General features: G+C 38.6%; 1 protein-coding gene across 1 annotated transcript in view; it reads right to left on the reverse strand.

The window, feature by feature from the left end:
- Positions 1-13,961, reverse strand: part of LOC126187296 (PHD finger protein rhinoceros) — a 246,764-nt gene that overhangs the window by 56,550 nt on the left and 176,253 nt on the right. Inside the window, exon 16 of the mRNA XM_049928284.1 lies at positions 4,691-4,835. Within this exon, the coding sequence (XP_049784241.1) occupies positions 4,691-4,835 (145 nt within the window). The remainder of the gene's footprint in view (positions 1-4,690; positions 4,836-13,961) is intronic.

Consider the following 13,961-nt stretch of genomic DNA (forward strand, 5'->3'; position numbering starts at 1 on the left):
ATGTGTGACTGCTCAACCTTTTATGTGTATATTTACGTAGCTGATGCTGAAACAGTAGTTTTGATACAAGCCATTCAATTATATGACTATAGTAACAGTTTAAATCCTAACCACATTGACTACAAGCAGAGAAAACGGTAAAATACGAGAACTTTTATCCATCTTATATCACTGAGGGACCCTTCATTTTCAGTAATTTTATTTCTCCACTCCATTTGTGAAACATGCAAGGTGATAAAATTTTTAGTATGTTGACTTTGTTGCTTACATTTTAGATGATGAGTGGAAATATTCACATGCTTATCAGTTTTTTTTAAGAAAGGAAAAGAGTACAAATAAATTGTAGAAACACATAATAAAACAAACAAATGCTCTGTAAAGAAAGAAAGAAATACATAAAGAAAGAAAAAACAGATTTGTCCCTCATCATTACGCATAAACAGAATTAAAACAAGTCCTACTCTCTCCAACAACTCCCTCTTCGTCCTCACAACTCCCTCTCTAGCTAAGCGCTATGTCACCTGCCCCTCCTCAAACCTATGCATTTCTCCTTCCTGATGAAGGGATTAATAGTTCAGGAAAGTTAGGAATACTTTTTTCTACTTTTAATGTGCACATTAGCAGTACTGGAATTTTGCCTCATAATGTAATGGCCAGCCTTTTGGTGTCTTGTAATTTTTGATTAGGGATGTGTTTATTAATAATATTTCAACTTCAGTCACTACATTTTTATTTTTTAACTACTGTCTAATGTATTTTGAAGTTGCAACTCCATTTTCAAGGACTGTATAAATATATTGTGTGTAACATCTGCTTCAGCTTTAATGCCGATTATCCTACACATTCCTTGCAAATGGAATTGTAGCTGCACAGAGCGTTCGTAGTTAGAAAATAAAATTACTGTGACTGAAGATGGAGTATTATTAATAAAATATATTCCTAACCTAGAATTTACAGTCATAGGCAGCCCACAACTTTTTATCTATTAATAATAACTTGTAATTTTGCTATTTTCTTAAGTGAATAATTTTATTATTATAATTAACTAGAATTCAACAGTTTTAAACAACATATTTTCTTGTAAATATATTAAATACTAATTAGAGAACCAAACACAATTCCATTAATAATATGTAGATATGAAGAGTTGAAAGAATAAAAATTATGACCTATTATTGAGAATGTAAATACAGAAAGCAGAGAAAATATTTCACGTACTAACTATCTACGCCCACAGATTTTTTTGAGTTTGGGTCTAAGATATTTTATTCAAAGTACTATCAATTTCACCTGAAATTCATTATCATCAAATGATAATGTCCTTACACCCAGGTACTCCTTCAATTTTGCACACTAGGGAAAGCCAATAAATACAAAGTTTGGACTGTAAAATGTATGTGCCAAAACCTTCTATCTGAAGAAATTTAACAGTCTGTGTGTTACGATCTGCATGCAGACCGCCACTGAAACACAGTCTCAAGACTTTTTTTTCACCACTTATTATGAACTGCCCATCAAACTTCTGTGATGTTTCAATGTAGATACAGAATTAGTATTTACACAGGGGGGAGAGGGAAAGAAAGAGAGAGGGGGGTGGGGGGTGGGGAGAGAGGGAGAGAGAGAGAGAGAGAGAGAGAGAGAGAGAGAGAGAAGGAGTGAGAGAGAGGGGGGGAGGGGGAGAGGAGGAGAAGATGGGCTGATAGAAGATAAAACTGATACATACCTGGGCAATGCAGCTAGCTGACAATAAAACAATATGCAACATTTATTTTTACCATTGTATAATTCTGCCTATAGATTCGGGCGACTCTCAGGAACTACTGTAGGGATTTTGATTCAGTTTCCACTAATAGATAGACTGATTCATGAGGAAATTTGTGCACATCACTACATATAATACACAAGTCGGCCAGCTATAGACACATAGTGCTAAAGAGTGTGAGGCTTCTAGTTTTATATAAATATTACAAGGAATAGCTAAACACTTTTTCATCTCATTAAGCTTGTATCTTTACTTTCTGTAGATGCTTAATTTCTGTCAATCCTGAGAAAGATGAGTTATTATTGTGGTCTTCAATATGAACTCTGGTTCGATGCAGTACTCCATTATGACATATCCCTGCAAGCCTCTTCAGCTCTACATAAATACAGTATTAATTACTGCAACTTACAGCCACTCGAACATGCTTCCTGTAGCCAATGTTTGACCCCCATCTACAATTTTTACCTCCCCCTCTCCCATTACAACTGACAATTCCTTGATGGCTCACGATGTGTCCTAGCAACCGATCCCTCCTTTCAGCCTAGTTTTGCCATCAGTTTCATCAGTCTGATTTGGTACCTCTTCAATAGCTATCAAATACATCCACCTACTCACCATTCTTCTGTAGCACCACATTTCAAAAGCTTCTATTCCCTAACACTTACATTCAAAGTAGAAGTTAAAATAAATCTCTTTTTTGAAAAGATTTTACTGTTATTGCAGGTTTGATTTTGTTTCTTCTTTACTTCTATAGTGATCTATTATTTTGCTAGTCAAATGACAAAACTCATCTGTTACTTTCAATGTCTCTCTTCCGTATCATCTTTCCTTAGCGTCACCTCCTATAAGATTCCACTGTCTTTATTTTGTTTTTGATGATGTTCATCTAACAATCGTTTTTCAAGACTCTATGTATTGCCTTAAGATACTCTTCCAGGTCCTTTGCTGTCTCTGATAGAATTACAAAATCATCATCAAAGTTATTATTTTTTCTCCATGAACATTTTATTCCTTTTCAGAGTTTTTCTTTGCAAGGCTACAAAGCTGTCTCGTGTCCTTCTCAATTACTGCCTCCCTTTAATGTTCAATTCTTTTAACTGCAATACGGCTTCTGTACAAGTCGTAGATTATCTTTCAATACAGATAACTTTGGAATGTACGATTGTATTCCATGACAACATTAGCAACAACTTTTTATTCCACAACCATTCCTAAATTATTCCTATTTGATTTGGTGTTGTTAACCTGTGCACAACTAATAAGAAATTCTATTCTTCCTGTCACTGTGTATTTCCTTTTTCAAATTCTCTAACCTACCTATCAGATTATAAGGATCAATGTTTCATATTCCAATTTGCCGAACACCAGATCTGTTTTTTTCTCATGACAACATCTTCCAGAATTGTTCTCGCCCAGTGATCCAAACGAGAAACTATTTTGTGACTAGAATATTTGGCTGAGGAAGATATCATTGTTATTAAAACATGTAGAACTGCACATCCTAGGAAAATAATATGATTATAGTTTCCCATGGCTTTCAGCCATTCAAAGTAACCACATTGGCCAATGTTACAAGGCCAGAAAGCTATGGACTATGTAAATACGGCAAAGTTGTAACTGGAAAAAAAAAAAAAAAAAAAAAAAAAAAAAAAAAAAAAAAAAAAAATCTACCTAGCATAATTTTGATGGTCTTTGCTCTTTACTTCATCATAAGAAATAACATAAATGAATGTAGAACAACTAAACTGAAATCAGAAGAAGCAATTACTACTGAAGTTAAGAAATATTGACTACTTAAACATTTTCCACTGTGGTCGTGAATACATGTCATGCTACAGCATTCCCCAAGTGCTGTGGGTATTTATATGGGTACCAGTTGTACTTTTCTACAGTGCTACAGAAGTCTGACTGCATCCTGAGCTGCTGGTCTCTCACTGCTGTGGATGAGTTACTCCCAAATCTCAGTGAATAAAACAGTTTCGAGTATTTATCATATACAACATATTTGCCTCACTGTGTGCTATCATTTGCAGAAAACCTCGTTTTGATATCTTGGGTAGGACAATTGTTATGATCCACAAGATTTGCAATGTGCACGGCTGTCTTTCAGATATGAAACCCGATAACTCAGGAACGAAATGAGACATTATTCTGCTCTCAATTTAAATAAAATTTCGATCTTATGTATGTTTCATTTATTGCAATGTATGAGCTAAAATCTAACTGGGTGCAAAGCTTTTTTACATCTGCAAACTCTTTGAATTTTCATGCAAAAATTTACCCAATTTGATGCAGCACAGTAAGTGTGACATAATGAAAAGAAATTCAGTTCTTTAATGAGGAAAGATATTAGGCTGTAAGATGTACAAATATCAAACATTTTTACCAAAATTTTTTCGAAAAATCAAAAGATAAGTATTTCATACCGGCTGGAATGTGGTCTCTAGAACAGACAATGTTTTACTTTATTTTGATGCAGCACAGTAAGAATGATGGATAATGAAAAGAAATTCAGTTCTTTATTGAGTAAAGGTATCAGACTGTACAATGTGCTAAAATCAAACTGTTTCACTTAACAGTTTTTGAAAAATTGAATGATAAGTACTTCACTTAGGCCAGAACGGTGTCTTTCAGCACAGGCGCCAGCATTTGGCAAACAGTATAGTTATAACAAAAGCATTTCAGCATGGAATGCAAAGAGCTCATCTGTAGCAGTGAAAGGATTAATCTTTGTGCACTATGAGTACAAATAAAAACTGATACTAAAAAATTCAAGTTTCTTTTTCAGAATGATGCACATAAATGTCTCTATATCATCAACACTTATTGAAAAGAAATAAACAAATTTTGTGATCAAAACTTAAAATATTCTACTTCATGGCAGTAATATATGATAAAAAATAGTAAGTAAAAAACTGATTGACAAACCAGAGTATGTACCGTTGTAACTGCTTGTATGTGGTGGTGGTGAAACCATGGCTGCAGTAAGAGCCATGTTGTGTGAAGAGGATGTGAAAGCAGCCCCACATGGAGCCATGGGAGGGACATCATCTGGTGGTTTTGGACCTGCAACCTGATGTGCAAAATGAAATTCTGTTATCATCTTTTATACTGAAAATTATCAAGAACAGAAAGGTATACCTAACACAACAGTGGATATACACTAACAGATTTTTAAAATAAATTTTGGCTAGCCATCCCTTAAAAAACAAGTCTGCCAATGCAACAGCATTTATTTTAGTCCAAAAACTCAGAAATTTGCAAGGAAACTCTGTAGAAATACTACACATATTGGAATAAAAAATTATAAAAATAGTTAAATGTGTGGCAAGCTCAAAATTAGATTTTTTCGCTGCTTTGCATAAGTCTGAGATAAAAGTTCATTGCAATACCCACTTCATGGGGCAATAAAGGTTTAACCCTATTTCGATCACTGCTATAAATTTCCTAGTTCATGAAATAAATTATAGCACTACAAAATGACTTAGACGCAAAACATAGTAACACTAATAACAGCAATCAGAGAGATTTCTAACTGTTCAAATGTCATTTATGCATTTTTAGAATCTGCGCCTTTTGAAAAAGATTGTAGTCTAAGACAGTATGATAGGGCTCAATTCTGTATCATGTTTCTTAAATGTTTTTTAGTTACTTTGTGAACCTGTTAAACGTGTTGCAACACTCGAAAACTTATGCTCACAGAAATATACTGCAGCAGTAAAGATAGGTGTAATTTCCAATTTCACCAACATTTTGACATTATAGGGAAACTCCCCATTGCACCCCACTCAGACTTACTGGTAAAATGGACCAGTATATTGTCCATCACAAACTGAATACAGATGAAGCATGAAAACAGGCAGAAGGTGTACTGAATTGTGAAAAAAGAAGCAAAATAGAAATAGTGAACGGTCCAAGCAACATCAGTGAATCGCAAGAACTATGGCATCATGTTTGTGTGATCACAGTGTTGGACTCAAAGCGGTAGATCTGTGTTCAACCCTACCTCCCACCTGCCTCCCCTCCCCTTTTTTTCCTCACAAAATTATGAACTTCCCGACAGGCCACTGACATGTCTGTTCTTCCGTGGTCTTGATAACTATCATATTATACATTGGAACACATTATCATCGGAAGAAAAAATGACAAATTGTTAGAGCAGGCGAGATGCTGCATATACCTCTGACAGAAATGAAAACAACAATTAAATGGGTGTGAACCATGTTACAACAAAGGAATTCAAGAGTCAAAACTACCAAAATGGAATGCAAGACTCATAACATGAGGTACTGTTGCAGTGGGACGCGAAATTGAAGCGTCACCCATCCACCAGTGTCAGCCCAGTTTGCAGGTGACTATAAGTTTAATTTAGTTTTTGTTTATGTATTTTTGTAATATTTTGTAATGGTTGTGAATTGCCAAAAGTTTTGTATTTTTCTTATGTTTCATGTACGGAGAGGGCGGCGCAACGAACGGAAACAGCATCTTCGCTGCCGCAACCAGAGAGAAAATTGCTGGCCACTATACGTCGCGGGTCGACAGCCAAAGAGCAACAGAAGATCCTGGAACCGAGTTGTTGCGTCGTGCTTCTAAAAATTGATAATTGAGAATTTGAAATGTTTGGTACAATAATGAGATCATAGGAAGTTTAATCTTATTGAAAATGTTAGTTCTGTCTTGTCAAGCCTCAGGTTCACGTCTGTATGTAGGAAGATAATAAACTGGTGGATGCTATTAAAGTTGAAATATGTGTTCTGAGGATTTATTTATGAAGAATTATGTGAATGAATTAATAATATATTTGACGAGATTATTGAATTTTGACAGTGTTCATCGCGACTTTGAATCTCAAAGTTTATTTAATGTGGTTCTAATATCGATTAAATCAAGATAAAGTGTATCAATATAATTTCTGAGGAGAAACAAATGACGTCAAAAATTGAAAAAGTTTACGCAAACCAATTGGCCCGAGTGACGTAATTCTTTGCATATGACTCCAATGATGTTTTACAGTTTCGTTCAAGAAACATTCTGAGACAATTTAAAAAGAATATAAATAATTTTGGAGTGGGTTGTAACTGACGTAGGTGACGAAGTCTGCACATGGTCATATGTCGAAAGAAAATCATTTATATAAAAACTTACGTCGTTACACTACACTGTATAGAAAAAATAGGATGTACATATGTCTGGACATCCCTTCCTTACACCTTGCTGTTGCAGACAGACATTACCTATGACACAGACACAAATTTGAATATAGTGGGGGTTAGTGAGGCGGACAGAAGGCGGCACGAGGGAGATCTGAACATGGACCTCCCCCATCGCACTCCAACTCAGTGACCACATAACCACAACAATGCGACTACTCAAATTCACTTGATGCTGCACACCTCACGCTTGGACCATTCAATGTTTCTATTTTGCTTCTTTTTTCACAGTTCAGTGTGACTTCTGCCCAGTTTCACACTTGATCTGTGTTCAGTTTTTGACGGTGCGCAGTTTCATAGTTTATGCGGAAGATTGTGCTTGATTCAGCCACTAGAGGCCACTTGACCGCTAGTACTACAGCAGTTGCGTGCACACTCTACTGGCTGCACCCCATGTTAGAACTGATGACTAGACAGGATGAGGCAGCTAAGTCATAACACCCCTTGAATCTCCCCAACCGTAATAGATACAAAGATGCCATTTGGACAGTGAACTGCTGGGACAGGGGCTACTTAAATACATCACATTTCATGTTTGTGCTAGTTTTCATTACAGAGAGATGTCACCATCTTTGAATTTTTTAAATGGAACCCTATGTTAAATTTTAGCGTAATGTGATGGGCTTACAAAGATGGTTTCAAATATGTGTATATCATAATATTTAGGTGAATAGTTTTTGAGACACAGATATGTTCTCGTATTGTGTTTGTCCTTCGAAGCGGCGTTGTCCAATGCACCCTTTCCTGTCGACCACTGAGGAACTTAACAGGGAAGGCATTGTTTTCCTGCTTCTCGATAATGCCGCAAGGTGACGCACGAGGTAGCTGGAGAGAAGGTATAAATGTGCTGCTGGGGTAATGAGACATCACATTTCCATCACAGTTTCTTGGAGCAGACATGTACACCAACGAAGAAAAGTTAGATATGCTTCTAGTGTATGGTGAAAGCAGAAGAAATGCTGTTAGAGCAATAAAGCAATATGGAGAGCTGTATCCTGATCGTGAGTGTCCTACTTGCCAGCTTCTTGCACGCATTTGCAAGAAACTACTTGAATCGGGATCATGGAATGCCATACAGAGGACAAGGCAGAAAACTGCAACTGGCGAGGTACATGAAGAGGACTTTCTAGCATTGGCGCGTAACGACCTACTGTTTCGTCACAACATATCGCCTTGGAATGTGGTGTAAGTCAGAGAGGTGTCCCACGCATATTGCACCAACATATATTTCACCCTTTTCACCTCTCATTACATCAAGCACTCTCCAGTGTGCATTTCGAATGGCGCTAGGAATTTTGCCGGCTTGCTCTGCAGAGCCTACAAGACGATCGAACGTTTTTTCAACATGTGCTTTTTACTGATGGAGCGACTTTCACCAACCACGGTAATGTGAATTTGCAAAATATGCATTACTGGTCAATAGAGAAACCTCATTGGCTACGACAGTTACAGCATCAGCAACCGTGAAGTGTTAATGTGTGGTGTGGCATCATCGCAAAAGTCATTGTGGAGCCGTACGTCACTCCGGGTATACTAAACGGCAAATAACTATGCACAGTTCGTGCCCAACGTTCTGCCCATTTTGCTGGAAGAGGTACCACTAACTATGCATCAGTGCATGTGGTTCCAACATGACGGCTGTCCTGCTCACTCTACCCATGTGGCAACAGAGCTGTTAAATGAAAAGTTCCCGGATTGTTGGATAGGACAACTTGCTGAAATGAAGTGGCCAGCCCGGTCTTCTGATTTGACCCCTCTTGGGGAGCAATCAAACATAAAGTGTATGCTCAAATACCAACTATGCCAGATGATATGAAGCAACACTGATATCTCATGTGACACACTCGCAGCCATTCACAAATCATTCGAACGGCGACTACAAATGTGCATTGCAGCAGAGGGGAAGCATTTTGAGCACATGCTTCAGTAAAGTTTTGTATCAAGTACAGTATGTATTTTGTATCTTTGTGTGTATTTGCTTTGTATTGTGATCAATAGTAAATATTTTCAAATAAAAAACAAATACGTACGAAATAATTGTATCCAATAAGGGCCTCCTCATTTACATTTGTATTTCTGTTACTTAAAATGTATTAACATCTTGTAGTATTTTAATACTATATGTTGTCTACTATTTTGGTATACTATGTGTTGTCTACTATTTTGGTATCACAGTCGTCAAATAACTGAATAATATTTGCATGACATCATCAGTTAATTTTTGCACAAAATATCGCAGTATGTCTTACTATTGTCGGGTAAATGGATGTATTTGTGTAAGGACGGACTCGCGACATTTCATGTACTCTACAGAACAGGAAAGGTCGCATTGGACAACACTGCTTCGAAGGACGAACAACGTTTCATGTACTCTACACAACAGGAAAGGTCACACTGGACAACACCGCTTCGAAGGATGAACGCGCTATGAGAACACATCTGTGTCTCAAAAACTATTTGCCTAAATATTACGACATACACATATTTGAAACCGTCTTTTTAAGCCGATCATGTTACGATAAAATTTAATGTAGGGTTCCATTTAAAAAAAAAAACCAAAGATGGCCTCATATCTCTGTAATAAAAATTGCACAAACATAAAATGTGCTGTATTAAAGTAGCTCGTGTCCCTGAAATTCACTGTCCAAACAGCATCGTTGTATCTATTACCGTTGGGGAGATACCAAGGGGTGTTATGACTTAGCTGCCTCAGCCTGTATAGGCTACAGCGCAAGCCTCTTCCAGCCACTTCTGTGTTGTCTGTGTATGTGCTTGTCTCTTGTGTGTTTAAGCTTTCTCATGTGCTAAAGTTTCAGTGTTCTTGTGTCAGATCACTTTGGCGATGAGAATGGGATTCGACTCCGCATTTTCTACTTTAGTCATTGGTCCTTTGAGTTTAATTTCCGTGGAGGCAGTTATTAATTTTCCTCTCATGCAACAGCACGTGCTGACAGTTACTACGACTACATCAGCACAACATGCAGCCCCGCCAACAACATATTCGCTGCTGTTTCCTGCATAGCAGGAGACTGGGACACGTATAGAAAATGCCTGCGACAACATTTCCCTGCAACTGGGGTACAAGGCATAAACTTGTGGCAGGCACTTGTTTCTTTCTACCTATCAAGATTCTTTCTACCCATACTGTCAATATACTCACATTATTGCTGCTTATATGGAGTTTTACCCTTGCCACAACAGTTATACAGAGCGTGCGCACAGAACTACATGGACAGTCATCATCATAATTTTGTGACAAATGTTATAAGGTAGCCATGTGGATCAAATGGTTCAAGATGCAATTGTACGTCTTGCTCCTACAAGGGAAGTTCGATAGTGGGTTCCAAAGTGTGTAAATCCCATGCTTACGGAAATATTAAACATAGCTCCGTCATTTGAAGTTTCATGGGCTGCAGGTAGTCAGATAGAAGCCTGTAAATTTAAGAAATCAGTTCCTCCCACCCCTCCCAGCCTTCAGTCAGTTCACAAGGGAATGGAGAAGCTACTGCAGCAGTCCAACAGACATTTCAATGTCGTAGAGGTAATCGTCATTTGTGACAACAACAGTTCATGTCACAACAGCAACAGCCTCATGCTCTGCTGCATTCATGCACATACTGTTTCATTCAAAACGAATGGACCATGTGCACTGAGTGCTCAGCAACATATAAAAGGGCCCATAAAAAAGGGACGCACTGCTTCTGTGTGTAGCTCCCTTCAGAACCTCACCGAGGATGAAAGGACCATGGATGTGAACAGTGTGTCAGCAGTCATGGTGTTTGCAAGTAAGTTATACACTGAACAGTTTTCTGCAGCTGTGACTTACAAGTCTGTCGTTGTTCTTTATCATTCCTAGTTATGTGAAATGCTTACACTGTAAATCTGTTTGGTTTGGACACTTTTAAACCATTTGGATTCTCCATCAATGACGAAGTGCATTTGGTTTCTGATCAAGTTCCATATCAACAGTTAGATGCTCTCTGTGTCCAATTTTCCTGTTTATTTTCCCCAGGAATGGGTAATGCAACAGAATTTTAGGCTCACATTGTGATGAAATAGTCTGCCCGCATCTGTTTTTTCCAGGCCCACCCAGTGCTGGTAACTAACAAGTTGAACTTTGTGTTATTCAACCTATTTCTTTCAGTGCATGGTCAACACCACTGGTGATGGTATTTCTACAGGTAAATTACACCTTTGCAATGGTTTAACAAAATCAATTAATGGCCAGTCAACTATTGATACGTATCCTTTACCATGTCCTGATGAGCTGCTAGCAAAATTATTGGGAGGCCACTATTTTTCAAAGACTGTCTTAGCAGATGCATATTTACAGCTGCTGCTATATTAGGAATCTAAACACTTTCTAGTTATCAATAAACCATTTGGGCTTTATCAATACCAGTTTTTACCTTTCAGTGTGACAAGTGCACCAGCTATTTTTCGCCTATTTTTAGAGCGACTCATTGCAAAAGTTCCAGGCTACATCAACTATTTAGATGACACACTAGTGTCTAGCACCTCCACAGTGGGACATTTGCAGAACCTGTGTGCTCTATTTTTGTTTTAGAGGCTGCAGGTTTAAAGTACAATTCGGACAAGACACAATTTTTTCAACCCTCTATTATTTATTTATTATATATTATTATATGAATGCATGGTGTCTGTTCTTTTGAACATATCTGAAAGAACAGACACCATGCAGAATCAGCAGCTCATTAGCATTATTGATGCTACTGTCACGTTGCCACACTCCCTGTCTGTCAAGAAATTACAAGCATTTTTAGGCAAAATTGCATACTACCACAAATTCATGCCGGGTGCTGCTACTGTGGCGCAACCACTCCATGCATTATTATATAAAGATGTTCCTTTCCAAAGGTCCCCGGCTTGTGACTGGGCATTCAAGTTGTTGAAATCTCAGCTGCAGGTCATTTTTCAGCCAGGTCACCACCATGTGTAAGCCATGGGCACACCTCAGATCAGCTGTGGTGTCATCCTTGCTCATAAGTATATGGACAGATCAGAACACCCTACTGCATATGCCTCTAAAACCTTAAATTCAGCGAAACAGCTTTATTCTCAGATAGAGAAAAAAGTTTTAGTGATTATGTTTGCTTAAAAAAAATTAATGTTTTCCTAAATGGGTCTAAGTTTCACCTGATCACAGACCACAAACCACTGGTGTCTCTTTTTAACCCTTTGGTGTCCTAGCCAGTCAAAACCACACATCGCTCATAGCGGTGGGCTCCTTTCCTGTCATGATACAATCATGAGATACATTTTTGACCCACAATACAACATGCAAAGGCTGACGCCTTATTGCGTTCGTCAATTTGTCCAGATCCAGAATTTTATAAAGAGGAACTGCTTTGTTTTCATTTAGACTTGAAAACTAAAAATGTTGTTCATGGTTTTCTTATTACTAGCACTAAAATTGCAGCCATAATGGCCACTGATCCAGTTTTGTGTAAAGTTGTTTCTTTTGTGCAGTATGGTTGGCTGGATAAGCCTCCATGCCCTTCTTCTGACCCTATAAGAAATTATTTTGTGTTATAAAACCATCTTTCTGTTTGAGATAGAGTTCTGCTGTTATCTATGGAGGACACTGCTTCCCAGATTGTAGACCCATCTGCCCATCAGTGTGAGGTTATGCGTTCATTACAAGGGATGTGTCATGTAGAAAAGTGGTAGTATGCAGACATGTCTTTTGGCCAGGGATTGATGGGGAAATAGTATAAGTTGTTGCAGCCTGTCCACAGTGTGCCACCCACTAGACAGCAACACTGTGCATCATTGTCGCCATGGCCAACTTCATAGCAGCCTTGGGAATGAATTCCTGTACATTTTGTGGGACCTTTTTCGAATTTCTAATAGCTTCTTGTGATTTACGCAAATTCTAAGTTTCCAGATGTGGTACGGTGTCTACTTCTGCAGTGACAACAATTGTAGCTCTGCAAACAATTTTTGCAATGTAAGGTTTTCTGCATATGTTAGTTATGGACAAAGGCCCCCAGTCATATCTCAGGAATTTGAAGATTTCTATAAAAAAAGTGATGTTCATCAAGTTACGGCTCCTCCTTTCCATCTACAATCAAACTAGGAAGCAAAACTACTAGTATGAACATTTAAGATTCAAATGAAGAAATAGGTTTCGGATGTGTCCCCGAAATGGCTCTTGATTGGTTTCTCAGTTCTTATAGGTTTACCCCTGTTGGACATAAAGATCCAGTAGTATTGTTGCATGGCTATCAGTGCTAGACTCTGCTACATCTGCTTTAGCCAATTCCAGGACATCTGCTGACACCAGCTCCACAATTCTCCTGGTGTTGAACAGTTGTTTGGGCTCACAGTTTTGGCCACTGACTGAAATGGGTGCTGGTGCAGTATCATCGAGAGTCACCATGGCCGATGACTCAGCTTCATCTGCACTGCTGAGGGTAGGTTGTCGTAACACTTTAACCAGCTATGACTTCACATGAGCAGCTGTGCACTGGGAGTGCCTCCATCACCCTAGCATCCTCTGCCTACCTATCTGTCTCCTGCACTGTGCCCAGTGGCCTTACATTCTCCGTCACTGCTGCCGGCGCCTTTACAACTGCCTTCTCTGCTGTGGGTGCCCCTTCTTTTGTTGGAGGCTGAGGCTGGACACTGCCTCCTACGCTCTACAGTCAACACCTCCACTGCTGCCGCATCCATCGCAGCCTGCACCACATCTTCATTGCAACCTCCTTCATCAGGGTTGGACTTGGACACGGAGATGGAAGCTGTGCCAGTGTTGCCTGTCCTACCGTATGGTCTCTCACAGGGAGGTGGGCACCGCACCTGTCCGCAATCGCACCACTTCCTACAATACGTACCGGTAGCGGCATGTTGCACGAACAATGACCAACTTTGATGATACAAGAAATGGACGTGAGCATAGGGCTCTCTTCTTTGTGAAGGATGAGGAGTGCTGTAACTATCAAATTTGAGTGTTTCCTGCTTCACAG

The sequence above is a fragment of the Schistocerca cancellata genome, chromosome 5 (genome assembly GCF_023864275.1).
Source record: "Schistocerca cancellata isolate TAMUIC-IGC-003103 chromosome 5, iqSchCanc2.1, whole genome shotgun sequence".
Classification (NCBI taxonomy): domain Eukaryota; kingdom Metazoa; phylum Arthropoda; class Insecta; order Orthoptera; family Acrididae; genus Schistocerca; species Schistocerca cancellata.